Source organism: Pristiophorus japonicus, chromosome 20 (genome assembly GCF_044704955.1).
Source record: "Pristiophorus japonicus isolate sPriJap1 chromosome 20, sPriJap1.hap1, whole genome shotgun sequence".
NCBI classification, from domain to species: Eukaryota; Metazoa; Chordata; class Chondrichthyes; family Pristiophoridae; genus Pristiophorus; species Pristiophorus japonicus.
The window spans coordinates 71,730,072-71,754,261 of record NC_091996.1 but is presented as its reverse complement, the minus strand read 5'-3'; the positions used below and the strand labels follow the sequence as shown (position 1 = coordinate 71,754,261).

At 46.3% G+C, this 24,190-nt stretch overlaps 1 protein-coding gene across 2 annotated transcripts in view; it reads left to right on the top strand.

Annotated features, from left to right (window-relative positions):
• The window catches only part of LOC139232561 (rab-like protein 6), a 114,245-nt gene that overhangs the window by 12,075 nt on the left and 77,980 nt on the right, over positions 1-24,190 (top strand). The window contains exons 2-7 of one of the 2 annotated variants that reach the window (XM_070862985.1): positions 274-408; positions 3,610-3,657; positions 6,942-6,971; positions 13,579-13,631; positions 20,249-20,340; positions 20,711-20,851. In XM_070862985.1, coding sequence (XP_070719086.1) covers positions 274-408; positions 3,610-3,657; positions 6,942-6,971; positions 13,579-13,631; positions 20,249-20,340; positions 20,711-20,851 — 499 coding nt within the window. The remainder of the gene's footprint in view (positions 1-273; positions 409-3,609; positions 3,658-6,941; positions 6,972-13,578; positions 13,632-20,248; positions 20,341-20,710; positions 20,852-24,190) is intronic. The other variant, XM_070862986.1, reaches the window with a different exon arrangement.

The following is a 24,190-nucleotide window of genomic DNA, read 5'->3' as shown; positions in this document are numbered from 1 at the left end:
CCCCTCCGCCCAACAGTTTGGTTGCTTGTGTTTGAGTTGCGTCAGCACCTCGATTGCAATGCAGCGCACGTTGTTGCCCGCTATCGGGCATTGATTGACCACAGGTTCCCAGTGATCGGTCTTTCTGTGCTTGTCCTTCAGGATTTCCTCGGATGGACTTGAATGTTCCATGGGGCAGGAAGCGGCAATCAGAGCTGTAATACAGACAGTAACTGGGGAATGAAAATGATAACAAATTATTAAATGTTTCTGGCATTTGTTTTTAATTCGTAGTGAAAATCCTGATTCGAGGTGATCGAAACACGGGCAAGACAACATTGTGGCACAGACTGCAGGGCAAGAAGTTTGTGGAACAATACATCCCAACTCAGGAGATCCAAGTCACCAGCATTCACTGGAGCTACAAAAGTAAGTTCTGAGACCGGCAGTTTTTAGAAGTTGAACAAAAATGCAAAAAAAAAATCTGTGAGTGCTGGAACCGCTGAACCGGTCAGTCTGCGTCTGCGGAGAGAGTGGGTGAGTCAGTGGTCCAGCTGCTAGCCCTCGCAAGCTTTCGGGTTTGAATCTTTCAAAAGGGCAGAGCAATTGGAGTTGGGGAAGTTGAATAAATCCACATGCAGTGATGGCGAAGCCTTCTCAATTGTCGTTTGAGATCAGACAGTAGTATCTGGATATCCGTGTCTCTGGTGTACTGTGTAGGGCGGTCCCTCTCCCATCGTACTGCCATCCAATGTTGCTGAGGGCTGTGCATCAGTGTGAAGATACAGAGTAAAGCTCCCTCCACACTGTCCCATCAAACACTCCCAGGGCAGGTACAGCACGGGGTTAGATACAGAGTAAAGCTGCCTCTACACTGTCCCATCAAACACTCCCAGGGCAGGTACAGCACGGGGTTAGATACAGAGTAAAGCTGCCTCTACACTGTCCCATTAAACACTCCCAGGGCAGGTACAGCACGGGGTTAGATACAGAGTAAAGCTGCCTCTACACTGTCCCATCAAACACTCCCAGGGCAGGTACAGCATGGGTTAGATACAGAGTAAAGCTCCCAGTAGCCGTAGAGCACCAGGCAGTGACTGACAGTTGTATAAGGCATGACTGGTTTAGTAAGCCTTTTAAATGGTTCCTTGACTACTGATTCACAACCTCCCTTGTTAAACATGTCATTACAGAAATGATTAGCCATGAAGAATAATTCTAAATGTTGTGCCTGAATCTACTTTGCTCCTAATGAAATGGCCCATTTTTATTATGCTAATGCAAACACAGTTAATTTCTGTTGGAACAGGTGCTGTACAGATGTTATGTGATGCCTCCTGAGATATTGATCTTTTGTCAAATGTTGCATACACAGGCAATTTCTCAAAGCAATAATTTGAGTGAACCGTGCTATTTAATTGATGACGGCATTGCAGTGTTGCATTTAATGGAAATGAACCCGGAGAACCCAACTCCATTCCTCACTCACTGGCCAACGGTGCCAATAATTCCACAGCAACTATTATTCATCGGCCATCACTGCCCTGCTTTAAAGCTCAGCAAACTCTTGGTCACAAACATTAAGAATGGGGTAGAAATTCCAGCCTCCCCGGTCTGTATGGAGTGTGTACAGATCTGGGAAGGCATCGCAAAAGCCGATTTTCAGCTTGCAATTTGCATGTGCTGAAAACCGGCTTTTCTGTTCTGTTAAGCCGAGGTGGAGCTGGAGCTTGACGGATCCAATGTATCTCGGGAGCGAGGACATTTGCAAGGGCAAGATTGTGGTATTAACCCATATCTTGCCCAGCAAATGTCCTCAAAACTCTTGCGCCTGATAAAAGCAGATGCATAGCCTACTTTTACAGGTGTAAGAGTTTTAAAACACACACAAACATAATAAAATTTAAAAAACACATAGTTTTAAAAAATCCTGCCCACTACGTTAAATTTATTTTAAAGCATAGTTAAAAAAACTTTTTAAAAAAATCTGAAAAATATATATTTTTAATAATACATAAATAATTTTAATTAATGTTAAATATGTAGTGTATTTTTTTTAATTATTTTGTGTGTTTGTGGGGGGGGGTGGGGTGGCGGGTGGGTGGTTCTCACTCAATAATGGGAACTCCAACTTACGGAGTTCCCATTATTATGAATGAAAACGTACTTTACCTGATTGGCTGCCCAGAACCATGTGACTGCAGCTCCAGTCCTGCGCACGCCCTGACGTGCAGGTGCGGTGATGCGCAGTCGGTGGAGGCCTCCAGACCGGGAACTCGCGTGGGCGCAGCAGCTTCAGGTAAGTGCGCTTCTTTTTAAAGTTTTTTTTTACCCGATCGCCCACGCGAAGCAGCCGACCGGAATTTCTGGGCCAATAATTTAACGGCACCAAATTCCCTGAGCGGAAGGATCCACATTAAAAAAAATACTTGCATACCTGTGCAATGCACATCTTGTACCATGTGGGGACTCCAAGGTGTGCCTGTGTCTTGGACAACCACGTGTGCAGGAGGTGTCGTTAGCTGGAGGAGCTCGAGCTCCAGGAAATGTGACAGCCAATTTGCGCACAGCAAGCTTCCACAAAGAGCACAGTGATAACGACCAGATCATCTGTTGATTGAGGAATCAATATTGGCCAGGACACTGATCTTCCTCATAACAGTGCCATGGAATCTTTTACGTCCACCTGAGAGAGCAGACGGGGCCTCAGTTTAACATCTCATCTGAAAGACAACATCTCTGACAGTGCGGCACTCAGTCAATGGAGTGTCAGCCTGGATTTTGTGCTCAAGTCTTTGGACTGGAACTTGAATCCATAGCCTTCTGACTGAGGGGAGAGTGCTACCCACTGAGCCACGGCTGCCCCACGTTTTGCCTATTGCGTGTCTAGCTAGCTGAACACAGTCGGGCTGCTATGCACGGCCTCGGCACCCTGGGCTGGGTGAGGGGCCATCAGTGTCCCGCTCTGAATGGCTATCCATCCAGGGGAGGAAATGAGGAAGATTGTAAAATTATGTGAGTTTGAGAGCTGTGTCCCGGGCAGTTGCTGAGCACATGAATGCTGGTTACTGGGACAAGATTACTGCAGCACTCCACATTTACTTCAGCCACTGTCGAGAGAGCTCTCCCTCCGAACTACCTCCTGAGCACAACTCCAGCTCATCACTTACTTAAACAAACACCAAACACAGAGAGAGAAGGGATAACATGAACATTTCTGTAAAAATGGCAGTTCTGTTAGCAGCATGTCAGTTCCTCACTGTTCCGTCACTGTCTGGTGTCTGGGGCTGGGTTACTCTGTGCCGTCACTGTCTGGTGTCTGGGTTACTCTGCGCCGTCACTGTCTGGTGTCTAGGTTACTCTGCGCCGTCACTGTCTGGTGTCTGGGGCTGGGTTACTCTGTGCCGTCACTGTCTGGGGCTGGGTTACTCTGTGCCGTCACTGGCTGGTGTCTGGGGCCAGGTTACCCTGTGCTGTTACTGTCTGTCTGGTGTCTGGGTTACCCAGTGCTATCACTGGTGTCTGGGTTACCCTGTGCCATCACTGTCTCGGGCCATGGGAGGAGCTGTAAATGAAGTTCAGCATTTGTTCAGCTCACTGATGTGAAAATTGCGCCTTTTTGTGTTGCAGCGACTGACGACATTGTGAAGGTGGAAGTGTGGGACATAGTGGATAAAGGTAAGCGGTCTCCTCAACCTCTAACTCTTAGTTAAAGATAAATGACATTTTCTCCAGTGTATTTACTTTTACTGTGTAACTATCAACCTCAAAGTTTCTGTACAGAGCAGAATGTCACATCGCAGCTCTGAAGGTTTTTGTCTCATTACTCCCTCGCTTTTTAAGTTTCCCCTTACAATATTCCTGCACCATTCCTCCTTGAAGTCTGAAGTTGATGATTCGTAGGGTGGAATTTTCTTTAACTTTTTGTGAGAGATGTTGGTGTTGGGGACTGGAATGAATCATCGAATGGTATAGCTCAGAAGGAGGCCCTTCGGCCCATTGTGCCTGTGCCAGCTCTGTGAAAGAGCTGTCCAATTATAGTCCCATTCTCTGCTCTTTCCCCTCAGCCCTGCAAATTTCTCCTTTTCAGGTATTTATCCAATTCCCTTTTGAAAGTTTTACTGAATCTTCTTCCACCACCCTTTCAGCCAGCGCGTTCCAGATCACAACAACTCGCTGAGTACAAACATTTCCTCATCTACCTCTGGTTCTTTTGCCAATTCCCTTAAACTTGTGCCCTCTGGTTACCGACCCTCCAGCCACCGGAAACAGTTTCTCTCTATCTACTCTGTCAAAACCCTCATAATTTAGAACACCTCTATTAAATCTCCCCCTAACTTTCTCTGCTCTGAAGAGAACAACCCCAGCTTCTCCAGTCTCCCCACATCACTGAAGTCCCTCATCCCTGGTACCACTCTAGTAAATCTCCTCTGCTCCCTTTCCAAGGCCTTGACATCCTTCCTAAAGTGCGCTGCCCAGAATTGGACACAATACTCCAGCTGGGGCCGAACGAGTGTCCTATAAAGGTTTAGCCCAACTTCCTTGCTTTTGTACTCTGTGCCTCTATTAATGAAGCCCAGAATCCCGTTTGCCTTTTTAATAGCCGTCTCAACTTTTCCTGCCACCTTCAAAGATTTGTGTACATGCACCCTCAGGTCTCTCTGTTCCTGCGCCCTCATTAAATTAGTACAATTTCTACCAAAATACATCACTGGACTGTTCACAATCTCTGCGCCCTATTTGACCCTGAGCTTCTCTACATTGAACTGTGTCTGCCCCCTCTGCTAACCTCTGTTCTCCTGCAGTGTCACTCAGTTTGTCATCTCCCCACATGTGGTATCACTCCTCTTCTGCCTATCTCCAAAACAGATGCCTGGACCATAGCACAATCCACAACCCACCAATCTGTAAAACAGCCATTTACCCCACTCGTTTCCATCACCAACCATCTCCCAATCAGTGATGCCACACTCGCTTTAATAGCCTGGATTTTGATCACAAGTCATCAAACCCCTTCTGAACATCCATGTGTGTAACATCCGGTTATCTATACTCTAATTTCCAAAACATTCAATTCAGTGAATGGCACATTACCTGCTCTTTACAAACCTCCCTCCCTCCCTCCCCCCACCCCGTGACCGTAATTACATCTTTTGTTATGGACTCTGGAAGTTTGCCCACACTGAGGTAAGACTAACTGGCTCAGAATTTGCTGGGTGATCCTTTGCCCTTTAACATTTACCACCAGCAGTTCTTTGCAGACTTTCTGATCTGTACCTCATCTCTCCCCCAACTCACACTCTGGGATACAGAACACCTGGGCCTATGACTGTTCATCCCATTAACGTCTTACTACAGCGTCCTTTTCAATGTTTATCTCCAGTCGTGGCTTTTTCACCCCTCCTCCAATACTGCTACAGTCTCTTTTCTCTCTCTTTCCCCCCCCCCCCCCCCAAAAAAAAAACTCTCCACTGGCTGGAGATCTTCTAGCACAAAGAAATGTGGTTGTTGGGGGTCAATAATCTCAGCCCCAGGACATTGCTGCAGGATTTCCTCAGGGCAGTGTCCTCGGCACAACCACCTTCAGCTACTTCATCAATGACCTTCCCTCCATCATAAGGTCAGGAGTGGGGATGTTCGCTGATGATTCCACAGTGCCCAGTTCCATCCGTAATTCCTCAGATAATGAAATAACCCGGGCCCGCATGTAGCGAGATCTGGACAACATTCAGGCTTGGGTTAATGAGTGACAAGTAATAGCCACGCCACAGAAGTGCCAGACAATGACCATCTCCAACAAGCGAGAGTCTCACCACTGCTACATGACATTCAACGGCATTACCAACGCCGAATCCCCCACCACCAACATCCTGGGGGTCACCATTGACCAGAAACATAACTGGACCAGCTACATCAATACTGTGGCGACTAGAGCGGGTCAGAGGCTGGGTATTCTGCGGCGAGTGTCTCACTTCCTGACTCCCCAAAGTCTTTCCACCATCTACAAGGCACAAGTCAGGAGTATGATGGAATACTCTCCATTTGCCTGGATGAGTTGCAGCTCCAACAACACTCAAGAAGCTTGACACCATCCAGGACAAAGCAGCCAACTTGATTGACACCACCTTAAACATCCACTCCCTCCACCACCAGCGCACCGTGGTTGCAGTGTGTACCATCAACAAGATGCACTGCAGCAACTCGCCAAGGCTTCTTCAACAGCACCTCACATACCTGCGATCTACCACCTAGTTGGAAACACCATCACCTCCACGTTCCCCTCCAAGTCACACACCTGACTTGGAAATATATCGCTGTTCCTTCATCGTCGCTGGGTCAAAATCTTGGCACTCCCTACCTAACAGCATTGTGGGAGTACCTTCACCATACAGACTGCAGCGGTTTAAGAAAGCGACTCACCACCATCTTCTCGAGGGCAATTAGGGATGGGTAATAAATGCTGGTTTTGCAAGTGATGCCCACATCCCAGAAATGAATTTGTAAAACAACAACCCCTCAGATACCCCTACTGTCCCACTCTCCCGCTCTTCTACCCTCCCCCCCCCCCAGATTCCCCTACAGTCCTATAAATGCAAGTTGTTATCCCTCAACCCCATATCCCTCAACCCCATATCCCTCAACCCCACCCTCTCCTCACCTACCTACCATCTCCCCATATCCATTGCAATCATTTTTTTCTCTATAAACACTTCTTTTTGTCTCTTGACCCCATCTTGTTCTGTCCGTTTCAATCTATGTCCCCTTAATTTATTCCGCAACTCAGGACAAAGTCCCGACTCCCCATACTATTTGAACATAAAGCAGGTTGAGATGAAATCGGAAAGGTGCTATTTCTATATTGGGTAGAACTCCATCCGTAACTGAGTTCTGTACTTAATTTCATGTTCCTTTTAAGTTATCTATCCTCTTTTTCATTATTTTCTTCTCTTCATTCTGTTCAGGTCATACGATTCTCCTCCCTGGTACATTAGGTGAGAGCGGGTCTGGCTAGAGCTGATTCTGTTTGGCAACTGGGTGTGTACTTTCTGATTGCAAGTGAGAAAGCACACATTGAAGGTTATATAGTCTGCTTCTGCTGCCTAAAGGCGCATGGTGTTGCAGTGAATATTAAATTGTTTATGCTGCTGTTGTGTACATTTAATATTTTTCTTTTGCCAGTTTACCCTCCACTCTCCTAAAGGCGCTGACTCTCACTGGGGTACAGTTCCACAGGCACTGACTCTCACTGAGGTAATGTCCCACAGGCACTGACTCTCACTGGGGTAATGTCCCACAGACACTGACTCTCACTGGGGTAATGTCCCCACAGGCACTGACTCTCACTGGGGTAATGTCCCACAGACACTGACTCTCACTGGGGTAATGTCCCACAGACACTGACTCTCACTGGGGTACAGTCCCACACACACTGACTCTTACTGGGATACAGTTCCACAGGCACTGACTCTCTCTGGGGTACGGTTCCACACACACTGACTCTCACTGGGATACAGTTGGCCCCAGTGACCATTCTTTAGGTATGAGCCCAGACATAGGATGTTTGACTTGAGAGGCATTACATGTGTGCAGAGCCTGTTTCGGTTGTCCCCTGCACTCCACAAACAAGCACTTACCAGTTAAGATTGGATAGAAATCTGGTTTGTACAATGTGTGCAACTTGCCACCCTGTCTGATCTCACTTACCGCGGGACGCTGCGGCTAATGTCACAGCTCAACAGCCCGGTAGAGATCTGCTGTCTCGGGTACATTGAACAGGTGCTTGTCTTTTGCATACGATGTGGAGGATAGTCAGGATGGCCTATTTGACTATCTGAAGGTAAATATTAGCAACACAGATAGTGGCACAGCATCCTGATTAACCCCTTTCGAACTCCACGGCTTTTCCTGGTCTGGCTTTTAGATTCACTGAGTTTCTTCCCAGTTTCTCTGTGCTGTCCATTCTCTTTCCAGAGTGTAAGTGAACACAAAGGCTACCTTACTCTAGCATTCTGTCTGTGATCAGTTTTATAAAATACCAAACCCACTGACAGTTGGTTTGTTTGAATAAAAATATCCCGGGTGGATTTCCAGTCTCTTCGGTTTTGCTTCTCTTACGACCCTTCCCGATTCCAGCTCGGAGTGTCGGACGAGTTATTCCGCCAACTTTGTGCATTGATTTTATCTGTCAGCTCGTCCTTTGCAATATCCAAACTCTACGCATTACAGTCTTCCTCGTCCCTTCCGTGTGCCATGAAATACCAGCAGGTAACTACATTCAAAAGCAAGGTTAAATTAAATTTGGTGTTGAGAATTAGAAGACAAAATGTCTGTCATTGGTCATGTATGATAGCCATGGTATTTCTTTTCTCTTTATGTGCTCTTAGTCAGCCGTGGCTCAGTAAATGGCACTCTCGTCTCCGAGTCAGAAGATTGTGGATTTGAGCCCCACTTCAGAGACTTGAGCCAAGAATCCAGGTTGACACTCCAATGCAGCACTGAGGGAATGCTGCACTGTTGGTGGGGCAGTACTGAGGGAGTGCTGCACTGTTGGTGGGGCAGTACTGCGGGAGTGCTGCACTGTTGGTGGGGCAGTACTGAGGGAGTGCTGCACTGTTGGTGGGGCAGTACTGCGGGAGTGCTGCACTGTTGGTGGGGCAATACTGAGGGAGTGCTGCACTGTTGGTGGAGCAGTACTGAGGGAATGCTGCACTGTTGGTGGGGCAGTACTGAGGGAGTGCTGCACTGTTGGTGGGGCAGTACTGAGGGAGTGCTGCACTGTTGGGGTAGTACTGAGGGAATGCTGCACTGTTGGTGGGGCAGTACTGAGGGACTGCTGCACTGTTGGTGGGGCAGTACTAAGGGAGCGCTATACTGTCGGAGAGGCAATACTGACTGTGTGCTGCAGCTATTTCATAACCTTTTTACACTGGGTTTCAGGACTGCATACACTACTCCAGATATGCCATTGCTGTAGAAGAGTTACCGGGGATCGGAGCTCGCTGTGAGAAAGTTACTGGGGATGCTTGCCCCCTCTCCGTTCGCTGCCCCCCTCCCCCCTCCCCCCTCTGCCCCCCTCCCGGCTCGCTGCCCCACTCCCTAACGTGCAGGACAGAGTTTGATGGAGGCGTAATCAGTATGTGTTGGGAGGAGAGCAGGTTACATGCTGAAGCTTGTTTGAATAGCTATGCTGACTCTGTTCCTATCCGATGGTTTGGGTTTTTCTAAAGATGGACATAGATTCTATTCAAAGTTTCTCATTTGAATTTAGTAGGTAATGTTATATTTTAAGAAAGCTGCTCTAAGAATTACCTGGGGCATGCAGTAAATAGGTCCATTTAGAGACTTCATCTTTAGTTTTTGTATACACTGTGTAGGTTGCCAGTTTGAAAACACAAGCTGGTTCAAAATCAAAATTCGAAGTGAAAGGCTGAATGTGACTGGAACAGTGGGAAACTGCAGAAGAATGTGAACATAAGAACATAAGAAATAGGAGCAGGAGTAGGCTATCTGGCCCCTCGAGCATACTCCTCCATTCAATATCATGATTGATCTGATCTTGGCCTCAACTCCACTTTCCTGCATGTTCCCTTTACTAGTTCAAAAATCTGTCTATTTCTGCCTTGAATATATTCAATGACCCAGCCTCCACAGCTCTCTGGGGCAGAGAATTCTAAAGATTCACCACCCTCTGGGAAAATAAATTCCTCCTCATTTCCATTTTAAATGGGCGAGCCCTTATTCTGAAACTATGCCCCCTAGTTCTAGATTCCCCCACAAGGGAAAACATCCTCTCTGCATCTACCCTGTCGAGCCCCATCAGAATCTTGCATATTTTCAATAAGATCACTTCTCATTCTTCTAAACCCCAATGAGTATAGGCCCAACCTGCTCAACCTTTCCTCATAGGACAGCCCCTTCAGCCCAGGAATCAACCTAGCGAACCTTATTTGAACTGCCTCCAATACAAGTATATTACTCCTTAAATAAGGAGACCAAAACTGTATGCACTACTCTAGGTGTGGTCTCACCAACTCCCTGTACAGTTGTAGCAAGACTTCCCTACTTTTATACTCTATCCCCCTTGCAATAAAGGTCAACATTCCATTTGCCTTCCTAATTACTTGCTGTACCTGCATACTAACTTTTTGTGTTTCATGTATAAGAACACCCAGATCCCTCTGTACTGCAGCATTCTGTAGTCTCTCTCCATTTAATTAATATTGTGCTTTTCTATTTTTCCTACCATAGTGAATAACCTCACATTTTCCCACACTATACTCCCATCTGCCAAATGTTTGCCCACTCACTTAGTCTGTCTGTATCCTTTTGTAGCTTCCTTGCGTCCTCCTCACAATTTGCTTTCCCACCCATCTTTGTATCATCAGCAAATTTGGCGACAATACACTCAGTCCCTTCATCCAAGTCATTAATATAAATTGTTAATAGTTGAGTCCCCAGCACTGATCCCTGTGGTACCCCAGTTGTTACACTTTGCCAACCTGAAAATGTCCCATTTATCTCTGTTTTCTGTTCGTTAGCTAATCCTCTATCCATGCTAATATGTTACCCCCAACATCATGAGCTTTTAACCTTTTATGCGGCACCTTATCAAATGCCTTTTGGAAATCTAAATACACCACATCTACTTGTTCCCCTTTATCCACCCTGCTCGTTACATCCTCAAAGAACGCTAATAAATTTGTCAAACACGATTTCCCTTTCATACAATCAAGCAGAGTCAACAAGGTTTTATTGTGATTTTCCAAATGACCTACTGCTTCCTTAATAATGGATTCCAGCATTTTCCCAATGACCATTGTTAGGCTAATTGGTCTATAGTTTCCTGCTTTCTGTCTCTCTCCTTTCTTAAATAGGGGCGATACATTTGCGGTTTTCCTATCGACTGGGATTTTTCCAGAATCTAGGGCATTTTGGAAGATTACAACCAATGCATCCACCAGGTCCAGGAGTCTTGTTAGCTTTTAGTCCCATTAGTTTGCCTAGTACTTTTTCTCTCGTGATACAGGTAATTGTTTTAATTTCCTCCCTTTCTTTTGCCCCCTGATTTTCTATTATTCTTGGGATGCTTTTAGTGCCTTCTACCATGAAGATAGATACAGAATATTTGTTCAAAGTCTCTGCCATTTCCTTGTTTCCCATTATTAATTCCCCAGTCTCATCCTCTTGGAAATCAACATTTACTTTAACTACTCTCTTCCTTTTTATCTACTTGTAGAAACTCTTACTGTCTGTTTTTATATTTCTTGCTAGTTTACTCTCAGAATCTATTTTCTCCCTCTATTATTTTTTTCGGTCATCCTTTGCTGGTTTCAAAAAATTTCCCACTCCTCTGGCCTTCAATTCTTCTTCGCAACATTGTATGCCTTTGTTTTCAATTTGATACCATCGTTAACTTCCTTAGTTAGCCATGGATGGTTCATCCTTCTCTTAGAGTCTTTCTCAATGGAATATATCTTTGTTTAGAATTGTGATATATCTCCTTAACTGTCTGCCACTGCTTAACTACCGTCTTACCTTTTAATCTATTTTCCCAGTCCACTTTAGCCAAGTCATACTTTTGTAATTGCCTTTATTTCGGTTTAAGACACTAGTTTCAGACCCAAGTTTCTCACCCTCAAAATGAATGTGAAATTCCATCATGTTATGATCACTCTTCCCTAGAGCATCCTTTACTATGGGATCATTAATTAATCCTGTCTCATTAGACATTACTAGTTCTAAAATAGCCTGTTCCCTGGTTGGGTCTAAGAAACTGTCCCCAATACACTCTATGAACTCGACCTCAAGGCTACCTTTGTCAATTTGATTTGTCCAATCTATATGGAGATTAATGTCGCCCACGATTATTGAATACCTCTCTTACAAGCCCCCATTATTTCTTGATTTATATTCTGTCCTACAGTGTAGCTATTATTAGGGAGCCTGTAGATTACTCCCACCAGTGACATCTTTTCTTTGCTATTTCTTATCGCCACCCAAACTGATTCTATATCTTGATCTTCTTAACCAATATAATTTCTCACTACTGCACTGATCTCATCCTTTATTAACAGAGCCACCCCACCTCCTTTTCCTTTCTACCTATCCTTCCGAAATGTCAAGTACCCCTGAATATTCAGTTCCCAGCCTTGGTCACCTTGCAATCTCATCTCTGTAATGGCTATCAGATCATACCCATTTATTTCTATTTGTGCCATTAATTCATCTATCTTATTACGAATGCTGCATGCATTCCGATAAAGAGTCTTTAATTTTGTCTTTTTACCATTTTTCCCTACTCTGACCCTATTTGCTGTTGCACTCTAATGTTTGTACGCTCTGTCCCTTCCTGTCACACTCTAGTTATGATTACCCATATCGCTACCCTGCACTATTGCCTTGTCCTTTCGCTTCAACTTTCTAAATTTCCCCTGGCTTGAACCCTCCCCCTAACTATTTAGTTTCAATCTTTATCTACAGCTAGTTATTCGATTTGCCAGGACACTGGTCCCAGCACGGTTCAAGTGAAACCCGTCCCAACAGAACAGCTCCTTTTTTTCCCAGTACTGATGCGAGTGCCCCACGAATCGAAACCCATTTCTCCCACACCAATCCTTGAGCCACGCGTTCATCCTTCTGATCTTATTGACCCTGTCCCAATTTGCTTGTGGGTCAGGTAGTAATCCAGAGATTATTACCTTTGTGGTTCTGCTTTTTAATTTAGCCCCTAGCTGCTCATACTCCCTCAGCAGAACCTCTTTCTTAGTCCTACCTATGTCATTGGTACCTACGTGGCCCACGACAACTGGCAGTAAATGATGGGGTTTACCCCATTTTGTGGAGAGATTGCTATTCTGGACCGCTACTGGCAGTCTGTCATTAAACCTGCTTGTTTATTTAAAAACTAATTCCAGCTTGCATTGAGTTACTTTTACTTTTAATTTGTATGTAACCCCACACAGTACCTACCCAGGGAGTGTTTGATGGGATAGTGTAGAGGGAGCTATACTCTGTATCTAACCCGTGCTGTACCTGCCCTGGGAGTGTTTGATGGGACAGTGTAGAGGGAGCTTTACTCTGTATCTATCCTGTGCTGTACCTGCCCTGGGAGTGTTTGATGGGACAGTGTAGAGGGATCTTTACTCTGTATCTAACCCCGTGCTGTACCTGCCCTGGGAGTGTTTGATGGGGCAGTGTAGAGGGAGCTTTACTCTGTATCTAAATGTTCAATTCCCCATCACTATAATTCATTAGAAATTCTCAAGAAATCCAAAAAATGGAAAATAATTGAGTACTAAACAGAAGACTAGAAATGTTGATATAAAAGTTGATCAAGTAAAGCAGAATATTTTAATACTGGAATGTAATGTAAAGGAAGCTGGAATAGATTGAAATGAAGCCCAGTGGAAGCACATTTACATTTGCAACGTTTGGAACTGAAATCTTAAACTTCTGAGTTTACCTCGCTCTCCTCATTCGTTGCCTTGCACTGGTATTTAAATGGGGTACAGGTGGGCCCTCATAATTTGTTTGGATACTTGGCTTCTGACAAGAAAATTGCTGCTTGAAAACCATTAACCAATTGTTGCCTTTGTTTAGGTAAAAGCCGGAAAAAAGGAGATGTCTTGAAACTGGAGAATGACCCACAAGAGGTAGAGTGGATATATTTAGAGCTGGACCAGATATTGATGTATTGGATGTCACATGCAGACATTGTGTCTATAATATATTAGAACCATGACATCTGCGTCCACTTTCTGTCTTCAAAACCTTACTTCCAGTTGTCACATTTGTGTCCACTTTTCCCATTATAAAATCTTACCCACATTTAAAATGGAACTGCGCATGTAAACATGTCACACTGTAATTACACCCCCTGCCATTGGTGGTGCTGCAGCACCTCTCTTTCACATCTCCTAACTCCTTGGCCTAATGTACAGAATCCCTTCTGCTCCGACCAGTTCTGCTTTCTTGCTTCCCAAATTGCAATAACGTTTGCTCTTTAGCTATTAATAAATCCAAGTGTTATATAGAAATGGGGATAGAACATGTGACTTCAGAATGGAACTGAGTGACGCCTCAAGGCCACACTTGCTCCTGAACCCCACCCCTGTATGTAGATGCACAAAATTGCTTGGTATATTGTAATCATTGCTGTGTGGTCAGATTCCCAGGAGTGATGTCCTCAAATGAGGCAACCCTCGAGTGAGCAGCTGCTTTGAGGGGTATTGGCAGTCCTGCTCTCTCGGCTCAGCAATTCGGAGTGGGAGAAAGTATCAGTTGGGATAGAGGAGGTTGTATTTACGTGGAATGTAACCTGTATTGTAAAATTTATACATTACAAAATGTTTTGGCACATTGCAAATCTTGAGAGATGTTTCTAAATAGGCATGACCACATTAACATACAGCAATTAGCTGTTGTGGTATCCCAGGTGTCTCTGTGTCTGAGGTGTCTAAGATATGTTGTATATCTAATATACCGAATTCTTCCTTTGGTAACTTACCACATACACGCGTGCTTTAGTTCCTTTTGTAGCGGTTCAATGATTTGCGTCAGAACTGAAGTTCCAAAGCACTGTTTTAGCCAACGACTGAAATGTTCTAGGATTGGAGGTAGATGTGATGACACTCTGGCCGTGCCTGTATTCTCTCTGTGAAGTGTCAGTGACTTCCAGCTTCAGTTGACATCAGTCTCCAGCCCTGCAGTTGGTTTGCAGTCAGATTGGTCAGCTGCTGGTTCCTCGCTCTGATCTGCCTTTGTTTTAACTTCATGTGGGTACTGGGGCTTGCAATCTACAGGGCCCTTCCCAGTGACTGATACACTGGAGACACACTTACACTGCCCGTTCACACGCAATGTTCAGAAGTGCACAGAATTTGCCAAACTTCAGCACCAGTGTAATCCACGAGTGTCTAGTTCATAGGGAAAGAAATTGTTTAAATTGATTACCTCGGTACTTGAGCGGAGACTGGGGTTCGAGCTCACTGAAGCACAGTTCTCGATCAGTTAGAGAGCAGAGTGCAAGTCCGGTGCTTGTGGGAGGATATTTCAGTGCAATCACCCTGCCTCAGTTATGTTCAGAAGGCGAGGGAAGAGCTGTTTATATTCTCCAGAGCTCTGTCTACTGCTTCTTCGGCAGCACCTCCCAAACCTCTACCACCTAGAAGGACAAGGGCAGCAGGCGCATGGGAGCACCACCGCCTATAACTTCCCCACCAAGTCACACACCATCCTGACTTGGAAATATACTCGCCTCCAAGTCCTGCCGTTGTGTGCACAGTTTCAGGTTACACTGTGTTGTACAGCAGGAGCAGCATTAACTGCCTGGCTTAGGTTAGTCTGTCTAGACCCTCTGCAGCCAACACTTCAGCCATGGATCGAGCTACAAATGGGCTCTGGGCAGAGCTGATCCCGAAAATTACTTAATTTTTTAGTTTCAAGTGAGGCAAAGGATCAAACTAGTAACGGAAAATTTGGTTTAATATCAGGAAGTTCTTCACACAAAGAATGGACACTCATACAGTAGTGGCAGCAAAATCCTGCAAACATTTCACAACCAATTGGGACTTTTGGGTCAGTCTGGATGGATAAGATAAGATGGCTGAATGGCCTTCCTCATCCTTAATTATCTTAGGGACGCACTACTCTATCTGTTAGTTGTCTCCTCCCAACATCAGTTCTCATCAACGCTGTTCCCACAAGTGAGCTCTGAATCGGCCTCATCCGTCATGAGCTTTGACCTCGAACGTGCTGGTACTACATTCGGCAACACTGCCAGTGCTCCTGGCCACCGTGCAGCAAGTCATTCGGTCAATCTCATCTTCAAATGCAGTCAGTCCAGACCAGAAACGTAACTGGACCAACCACACAAATACTGTAGCTACAAGAGCAGGTCAGAGGCTGGGTATTCTGCGGCGAGTGTCTCACCTCCTGACTCAAAGTCTTTCCACCATCTACAAGGCACAAGTCAGGAGTGTGGTGGAATACTCTTCACTTGCCTGGATGAGTGCAGCTCCAACAACACTCGAAGCTCGACATCATCCAGTACAAAGCAGCCTGCTTGATTGGCACCTCATCCACCACCTTAAACATCCACTCCCTCCACCACCGGCGCACCGTGGCTGCAGTGTGTACCATCTACAAGATGCACTGTAGCAACTCGTCATGGCTTCTTTGGCAGCAGCTCCCAAACCAGCGACCTCTACCACCTAGAAGGACAAGGGCAGCAGGTGCATGGGACCACCATCACCTCCACTTCCCCTCCAAGTCACACACCATCCTGACTTGGAAATATATCACCGTTCATTCATTGTCACTGGATCAAAATCCTGGAACTTCCTCCCTATCAGCACTGTGGGAGTACCTTCACCACACAGACTGCAGCAGTTCAAGAAGGCAACTCACCACCATCTTCTCAAGGGCAATTAGGGATGGGCAATAAATGCTGGCCTTGCCAATGACATCTACATCCCATGAATGAATAAAAATAAAGATGGTCGATGAGGCCAAATCAGATTGCTTTGATGATGAGGAGGCCATGGAGCAGAATGGCAGGAGACGTATTGCTCGTTGATCCTGTGATTTTTCAACTATAAAACCATTTCATCTCTTGCATTGGATCTTTATGTGCCCCTGAATTATGCATAGTCTGGGTTCAGGACACCTGAAAGCTTTGGAGCATGAGGAAGGCACTTGTCTCGCCCAGTGAGTTCCTTCTGAAGACAATGCCAAATCTGCCTGTTGGGGATTTGATCCAAGTACATCTCCGAAGAATGTTGTTCCAAAGGCCTGACCCAGAGGGGATAGAGTGAAACTACAGAAGCCCTGAGTATCTGAGTAACCAGGTATATTCAGCCCCAGGTGCTGTGTTCTATACCTGGTGAGGGGCATATCCAGAGTAAATCTGTGGATGGAGACCATTAGCAGGGAGGCGCATCAACACGAGGAGGGAACGACACCACTCAGCCATGTCCTGGCAGCATTCATGGCACAGGTGTCGACAAAACCTCAGCAACTTTCAACTTTGCAACTCGAACAAAGGTTGGATCTAACTGCATGGAGGGACCTTTCCTGAGCCCATCCCGTGGGCCATTCACACACAGCTTTCATGACTGGACAGCGGCAGACTGCATCAGTCAGTCTGGGACCGCACTTGGCAGTACCAAATGTTCTTCTAGAATCCTCGATTGGACTTTTTCCATTTACACCTTGCATTATTCATAAGAGCGCCATTCACAAGCTCAGGACTTCCCAAAGTGCTTTACAGCCATTGAAGTACTTCTGAAGTGTAGTCACTGTTGTAATATAGAGGAAGACTGAGGAGGATTTGATAGAGGTGTCCAAAGTAAGAAAAGAAATGGCAAGCTAAACGTCGAGTTACCTGACGGAATAATCAGAAGCCACCATCAGACACTGAAGGGGGAGATTAGGCGTTCAGTTTTACTGGATTTAAATGCTTAAAGAGGCGATCGATGTTAAATTGGTGACAGTATTTAAAATGGCACTAGATAATTACTGAACAAGTGTAAATGGGTCTGGCAGCACAATGGCACTATGTAAAAGCCAGCCTAAGAGCAGCCTAAAGCCAGTACCAACAAAAAGGGCCGAATGGCCTCCTCGTGCACTGAAAGTTTTCATGTGCCTGTTAGCTCTAGAATGGGCTTAGAGCTTACAATACCCAGCGTTCCCAGGGTGCAGCAGGTGGTATTGGCGCTGTATTGGCGAAGGATGAGGATCCGACATCGCAGGTCCCATTGACTGCAGCGGTTGCGCACATCACACTGCCTGAAGCTCCGACTTGCAAACGGCGCTTTTATCTGCCATTACAGTGCCCTTACAAGGAGAGTGAGAACATTTAATGGGGCCATTACTAGTTCGTTGGCGTATCATGATGCATGCTATTGCCAGGCGGCGTCAAGTTAGAAGAAGGGCTCTTGGCCATGTCAGCCCACTGATGCGGAGAGGCCAAAGACGTTGGGGAGGAGGGTTACCCCCCCGTGGGTTTACAGGCACCAATGCTCATATCTCCAGCTCTGAGGAGCAGTGTGTGAGAAGGCTGCATTTCCCAAAGGAAGTGGTGACGGAGATATGCCATCTCCTATAGGCAGACCAATGACTGGACCGCTCTGGAGGCTGCCTTTAATACTCCCCTCAACAAGTATCTGAAGTCATTGTGGTGTGCTGCATGTTGCACAACTTGGCCATCATGAGGGGCCAGGCATTCCCATGCCCACCTCAGGAGGAGGATGAAGAGGAGCCTGGCAAGGCCCCCATTGGATAGCCACAGGATCCACGGGGGAGGCAGCGAGGAGATGCTGTCGGACCAAGAGTCACCTTCACCAGCTCGCAATTGATCGGCTCACCTAAATGGAGGAAACTGAGGGATGGAGCTAATACTGGACACGCTATCTGCCCCCGTAAAGGCACATCTCCGGTGAACGTTAGAATGATGCACAAGACACCAATGGCAAATGACGAATCATAAATTTTACTGCAACAAAGTCACAAAAACTCCCCCACCAAAAGAAAATCATACAATATAGAACGTTATGTTGCAGGGCACTAAACAACAATAAAACCTATTTCACGCCGCGATTTGTGGCTCGGGTGCACAAAGTCCGTTGTGTAATGCCCCCGATTTTTTTTTTTGCTGAATTTCCCAGTCAAGGGCGCAAACTTTTTTCAGGCGGTATCTTTACCGCCCCGCCGCAATTAATGCCCCAAAATCAGGAAAGCCGAAAATCCAGCCCACAGTCGTCATCATTGTAGGCAGTCCCTCGGAATCGAGGAAGACTTGCTTCCACTCTAAAAGTGAGTTCTCAGGTGGCTGTACAGTCCAATACAGGAATTACAGTCTCTGTCACAGGTGGAACAGACAGTGGTTGAAGGAAAGGGTGGGTGGGGAGTCTGGTTTGCCGCACGTTCCTTCCGCTGTCTGCACTTGTTTTCTGCATGCTTTCGGCGACGAGACTCGAGGTGCTCAGCACCCTCCTGGATGCTCTTCCTCCGCTTCGGGCAGTCTTTGGCCAGGGATTCCCAGGTGCCGGTGGGGATGTTGCACTTTATCAAGGAGGCTTTGAGGGTTTCCTTGAAACGTTTCCTCTGCCCACTGGGGCTTGCTTGCCGTGTAGGAGTTCCAAGTAGAGCGCTTGCTTCGGGAGTCTCGTGTCGGGCATGAGGACGATGTGACCTGCCCAACGGAGCTGGTCGAGCGTGATCAGTGCTTCAACGCTGCCTCCGCAAGATCCTGCAAATCTACTGGGAGGAGAGACGCACCAACGTCAGTGTTCTCGCTCAGGCCAGCATCGAGGCACTGACCCCACTCGACCAGCTCACAGTATGTGGGTTACTGCTATTACATTTGCCTCGCCCAAACTGACTCACTCAAAATGGCCAGTAGGAGATGTGTTGATGCCTTACACCTCGTTGGTTGTGAAACAATTCCAAACAGGGGTAGGTACTTCATTCACCAACCGTTTTGAACTTCCACGTATCTGGCACCTTTAAATCCTGCAGGACTCCCCAAAGCACTTAACAGCCAATGAATCCTTTTTGCGGTTGCTGTTAAATTGGAAGCTGAGGAGGCCTGTTCCACATTCAGTGAGATCATGGCTGATCTGTACCTCAACTCCATCTGCCCGTCTTGGTTTCATATCCCTTGATGCCCTACACAACAAAAATTTAGCGATCTCAGTCTTAAATTTAATATATCCCCAGAATCCACAGCTTTTTGGGAGAGTGAGTTCCAGAATTCCACCACCCTTTGTGTGAAGAAGCACTTCTGACATCAGCCCTGAACGGCCTGGCTCTAATTTTCAGATTGTGCTGCCTTGTTCCAGATTATCCTACCGGAGGAAATAGTTTCTCTCTCTCTCTCTCTCTCTCTCTCTCTCTCTCTCTCTCTCTCTCTCTCTCTCTCTCTCTCTCTCATATCTCCCTCCCTCCTATTAAACACCTTGATTAGATCACCCTTTAATCTTTTATACTCCAGGGAATACAAGCCCAGTCTGTGCAACCTGTCCTCATAATTTAACCCTTTCAACCCCTGTACCATTCTGGTGAATCTGCGCTGCTCGCTCCAAGGCCAATATATCCTTCCTGAGCAGGGCCCAGAACTGAATGCGGTTTCCCAGATGAGGTCTGACCAAGAACGGGTGCAGGTAGATTTTGAGGGCAGGTTCCAGGCTTGGCTCCATGTATTGCGAAATGTAGTTGCTAATTGGTTTGTGAGAAGCTCTAATCCTCCCGATTTATGTTCTGTTGGCAGTCGGAGGCGGAGCTGGCTCTGGATGCGGAGTTCCTCGATGTCTACAAGAACTGTAACGGTGTTATAATGATGTTTGACATCACCAAGCAGTGGTAAGGATATTTCAGCATTACACACTAGATCTCCATGGTCTGTGATTCTGTGGATGGAGAACTCTCTGCTCCACAATTGACCTGGATTGATCTTTCTCTGACTTAAAAGAATTTCAACCAAAATTGCAGATTTAAAAGGTGACTGCTGAAAATGACACTGACCCTGTGGAGCATTGATGCTGCGGAGAATAATGTCACCAGCCAGTCTCTGGGGCAGGGGGCAGCACCGTGAGTGTGGAAACCCCCCTCTCCCCCCCGCCCTGAGTGTGCAGCCCCCCACCCCCTTCCCGAGTGTGGAGTATATGTCGAAGGATTAGCTCAGTCAGGAGTGAGAAGGTGTGTTGATTGATTCTCTCCCCTGTTTCTGCAGGACGTTCAGTTATATCATGAAAGAACTTCCCAAAGTGCCTGACCACATTCCAGTCTGTGTGCTTGGGAACCATCGTGACATGGGAGAGCACCGGGTCATCCTGCCCGATGACGTCAGGGAATTCATACAGAGCAGCAACAGGTACGGCACAATTCCCACCTGGGTTAGCTCAGTCTCCCGAACGTGGATAGAATGTTGGTTAATGAACAAGAAGCAAAACTTTTGACTTGGTGGGTGTTGCTCGGATTGGAAAAGAGTTGGAAGGGGTTAGTGCTGTATCCTCTCTTCCTTTAATGACAATCACTCTGAGTGGGATTAGTTTCAGATTGACGATTTGGAAGAAGGGACTGAGTGTAATGTAGCCAAGTTTGCTGACGATACAAAGATGAGAGGAAAAGTAATGTGTGAGGAGGACACACAATCTACAAAAGGACATAGACAGGCTAAGTGAGTGGGCAAAAATTTGGCAGATGGAGTATAATGTCGGAAAGTGTGAGGTCATGCACTTTGGTAGAAAAAAATCAAAGAGCAAGTTATCATTTAAATGGAGAAAGATTGCAAAGTGCCACAATACAACGAGACATGGGGGTACTTGTGCATGCAACTCAAAAGGATAGTATGCAGGTACAGCAAGTGATCAGGAAGGCCAATGGAATCTTGGCCTTTATTGCAAAGTGGATGGAGTATAAAAGCTGGGAAGTCTTACTATAGCTATATAAGGTATTGGTGAGGCCACACCTGGCATAATGCGTGCAGTTTTGGTTTCCATATTTACGAAAGGATACACTTGCTTTGGAGGCAGTTCAGAGAAGGTTCACTAGGTTGATTCCGGAGATGAGGGGGTTGACTTATGAGGAAAGTTTGTGTAGGTTGGGCCTCTACTCATTGAAATTCAGAAGAATGAGAGGTGATCTTAGCAAAATGTAGAAGATTATGAGGGGGCTTGACAAGGTAGATGCAGAGAGGATGCTTCCACTGATGGGGGAGAATAGAACTAGAGGGCATGATCTTAGAATAAGGGGCCGCCCATTTAAAACTGAGATGAGGAGAAATTTCTTCTCTCTGAGGGTTGTAAATCTGTGGAATTCGCTGCCTCAAAGAGCTGTGGAAGCTGTGACATTGAATAAATTTAAGACAGAAATAGACAGTTTCTTAAATGATAAGGGGTTATGGGGACCGGGCAATGAAATGGAGCTGAGTCCATGATCAGATAAGCCATGATCTTATTGAATGACGGGGCAGGCTCGAGGGGCCGTATGGCCTACTCCTGCTCCTATTTCTTATGTTCTTATGATACAAGGCTGAGGAGAGAGTGGGGCAGTTTTGTTTGTGCTGGATTGATACAGGACTATGGGGAGAGAGGAGGGGGCAGTGGTATTTGTTTGGGATTGACACAGGGCTATGGGGAGAGAGCGGGGATGCGGGATCAGTTTGGGATCGACACAGGGCTATGGGGAGAGAGTGGGAAAATGGGATCAGTTTTGGATTGATACACATATATGGGGAATTACAGTACAACCTGAATACAATGAGTTATGGCAGCTAAGATGAAGCCAGACACACGTATGAGCTATTGTTAATGCATTCACAATGTCGAGGTTTACGTAGTCCATATCATGAAGTTAAACGTGGAGAATTGCAGTCTGCAGAGGTTATTACCATCAGCACTTTAGAAGAGGTTATTAATCGACAGCCTTGGGAGATTTTTCAGCATTAAAGGTGCTATGTAACCTTAAGTTGTTGACAATGTAAATCGTTGCAGGCAGGGATGTAATTTCTGGATGTTGCACAGTTTGAGCTGTAGCTGTTAATTGTCAGGGGATGGGTTTCTAACCTTTGTGATACCCCATGGCTATTGCCCAATTACTGCTTCTCTGTGGAGTTGTACATCCACTTGCTTGTGGGATGTGCTTTGCCAGAATTCAGTATTGTGCTTTTGCTAAGCCTGTTTCCCACACGCCCCACTGGTTGAGGGTGAACAATGCACAGGCGGGAACAACAACTTACATTTGTATAGTGCCTTGAATGCATTCAAACCAAGTCAAAGAAGGCTATATGGAGGGGTGACCCAAGAGCTTGGTTACAGAGGTGGGTTTGAAGGAGGGCAAGGGAGGAGAGGATTAGAGAGGGAATTCCCCTGGGGTGGCACCATGGCGGTTCAAGGCACTGCTGCTAAAGTTGAGGTGAAGGTGTGATGATTTGGGAAAGTTTTGTATTATATTTTTATCTTGTAGATTGGGGTAATTGTGTTAAAATGAATGTGGCTCTCCTGACAGAACCTGAAAGTGGAGACAGGAGTCCAGGTGTTTGAGAAAAGCAATCTTTGTTTGAGATTTACATTTCCCAGGGTGCGGAGGCTGTTGATCACATTTGTCCTTTGGAAGGAGTGTGACAGGTATCTGTTATCATCATCATCATCATCATCATCATCATCATCATCATCGGCATTCCTTTGGAATCGAGGAAGACTTGCTTCCACTCTTAGAATGAGTCCTTAGGTGGCTGAACAGTCCAATACGAGAGCCACAGTCACTGCCACAGGTGGGACAGACAGTCGTTGAGGGAAGGGGTGGGTGGGACTGGTTTGCCACGCATTCTTTCCGCTGCTTGCGCTTGTTTTCTGCATGCTCTAAGCGACGAGACTCGTGCTCAGCATCCTCCCTGATGCACTTCCTTCACTTAGGGCGGTCTTTAGCCAGGGACTCCCAGGTGTCGGTTGGGGATGTTGCACTTTATCAGGGAGGCTTTGAGGGTGTCCTTGTAACGTTTCCTCTGCCCACCTGGGGCTCGCTTGCCATGAAGGAGCTCCGAGTAGAGTGCTTGCTTTGGGAGTCTCGTGTCTGGCATGCAGACAATGTGGCCTGCCCAGCGGAGCTGATCAAGTGTGGTCAGTGCTTCAATGCTGAGGATGTTGGCCTGGACGAGGCGTCTGTCCTCCCGGGGGATTTGTCGGATCTTGTGGAGTCATCGTTGGTATTTCTCCAGCGACTTGAGGTGTCTACTGTACATGGTCCATGTTTCTGAGCCATACAGGAGGGCGGGTATTACTACAGCCCTGTAGACCATGAGCTAGGTGGTAGATTTGAGGACCTGATCTTCGAAGACTCTCTTCCTCAAGCGGCCAAAGGCCGCACTGGAGGCGGTGTTGAATCTCCTCATCAATAATAACAAGAGTACTGTCTTGCCCTTGACCTTTCTATTCCTGGTCTTACCCTGACCCTAATTACATTCTGCTCACCAGTTCCCAAAGTCTCTGCTATTTTTAGATTACCCATTTGCTTCACTTCTCTACCCTGAACCAGGTCAAGTGATCCTTACTTCCCTGTCGCAGCTAGCAACATATTTACTGAAAAAACAGTCCTGAACACAAGATAAAATCATAATCTTACAGCATAGAAGGAGGCCATCCAGCCCATTGTGTCTGTGTCGGCTCTTTGAAAGAACTATCCAGCTATCCCCACTCCCCTGCTCTTTCCCCAA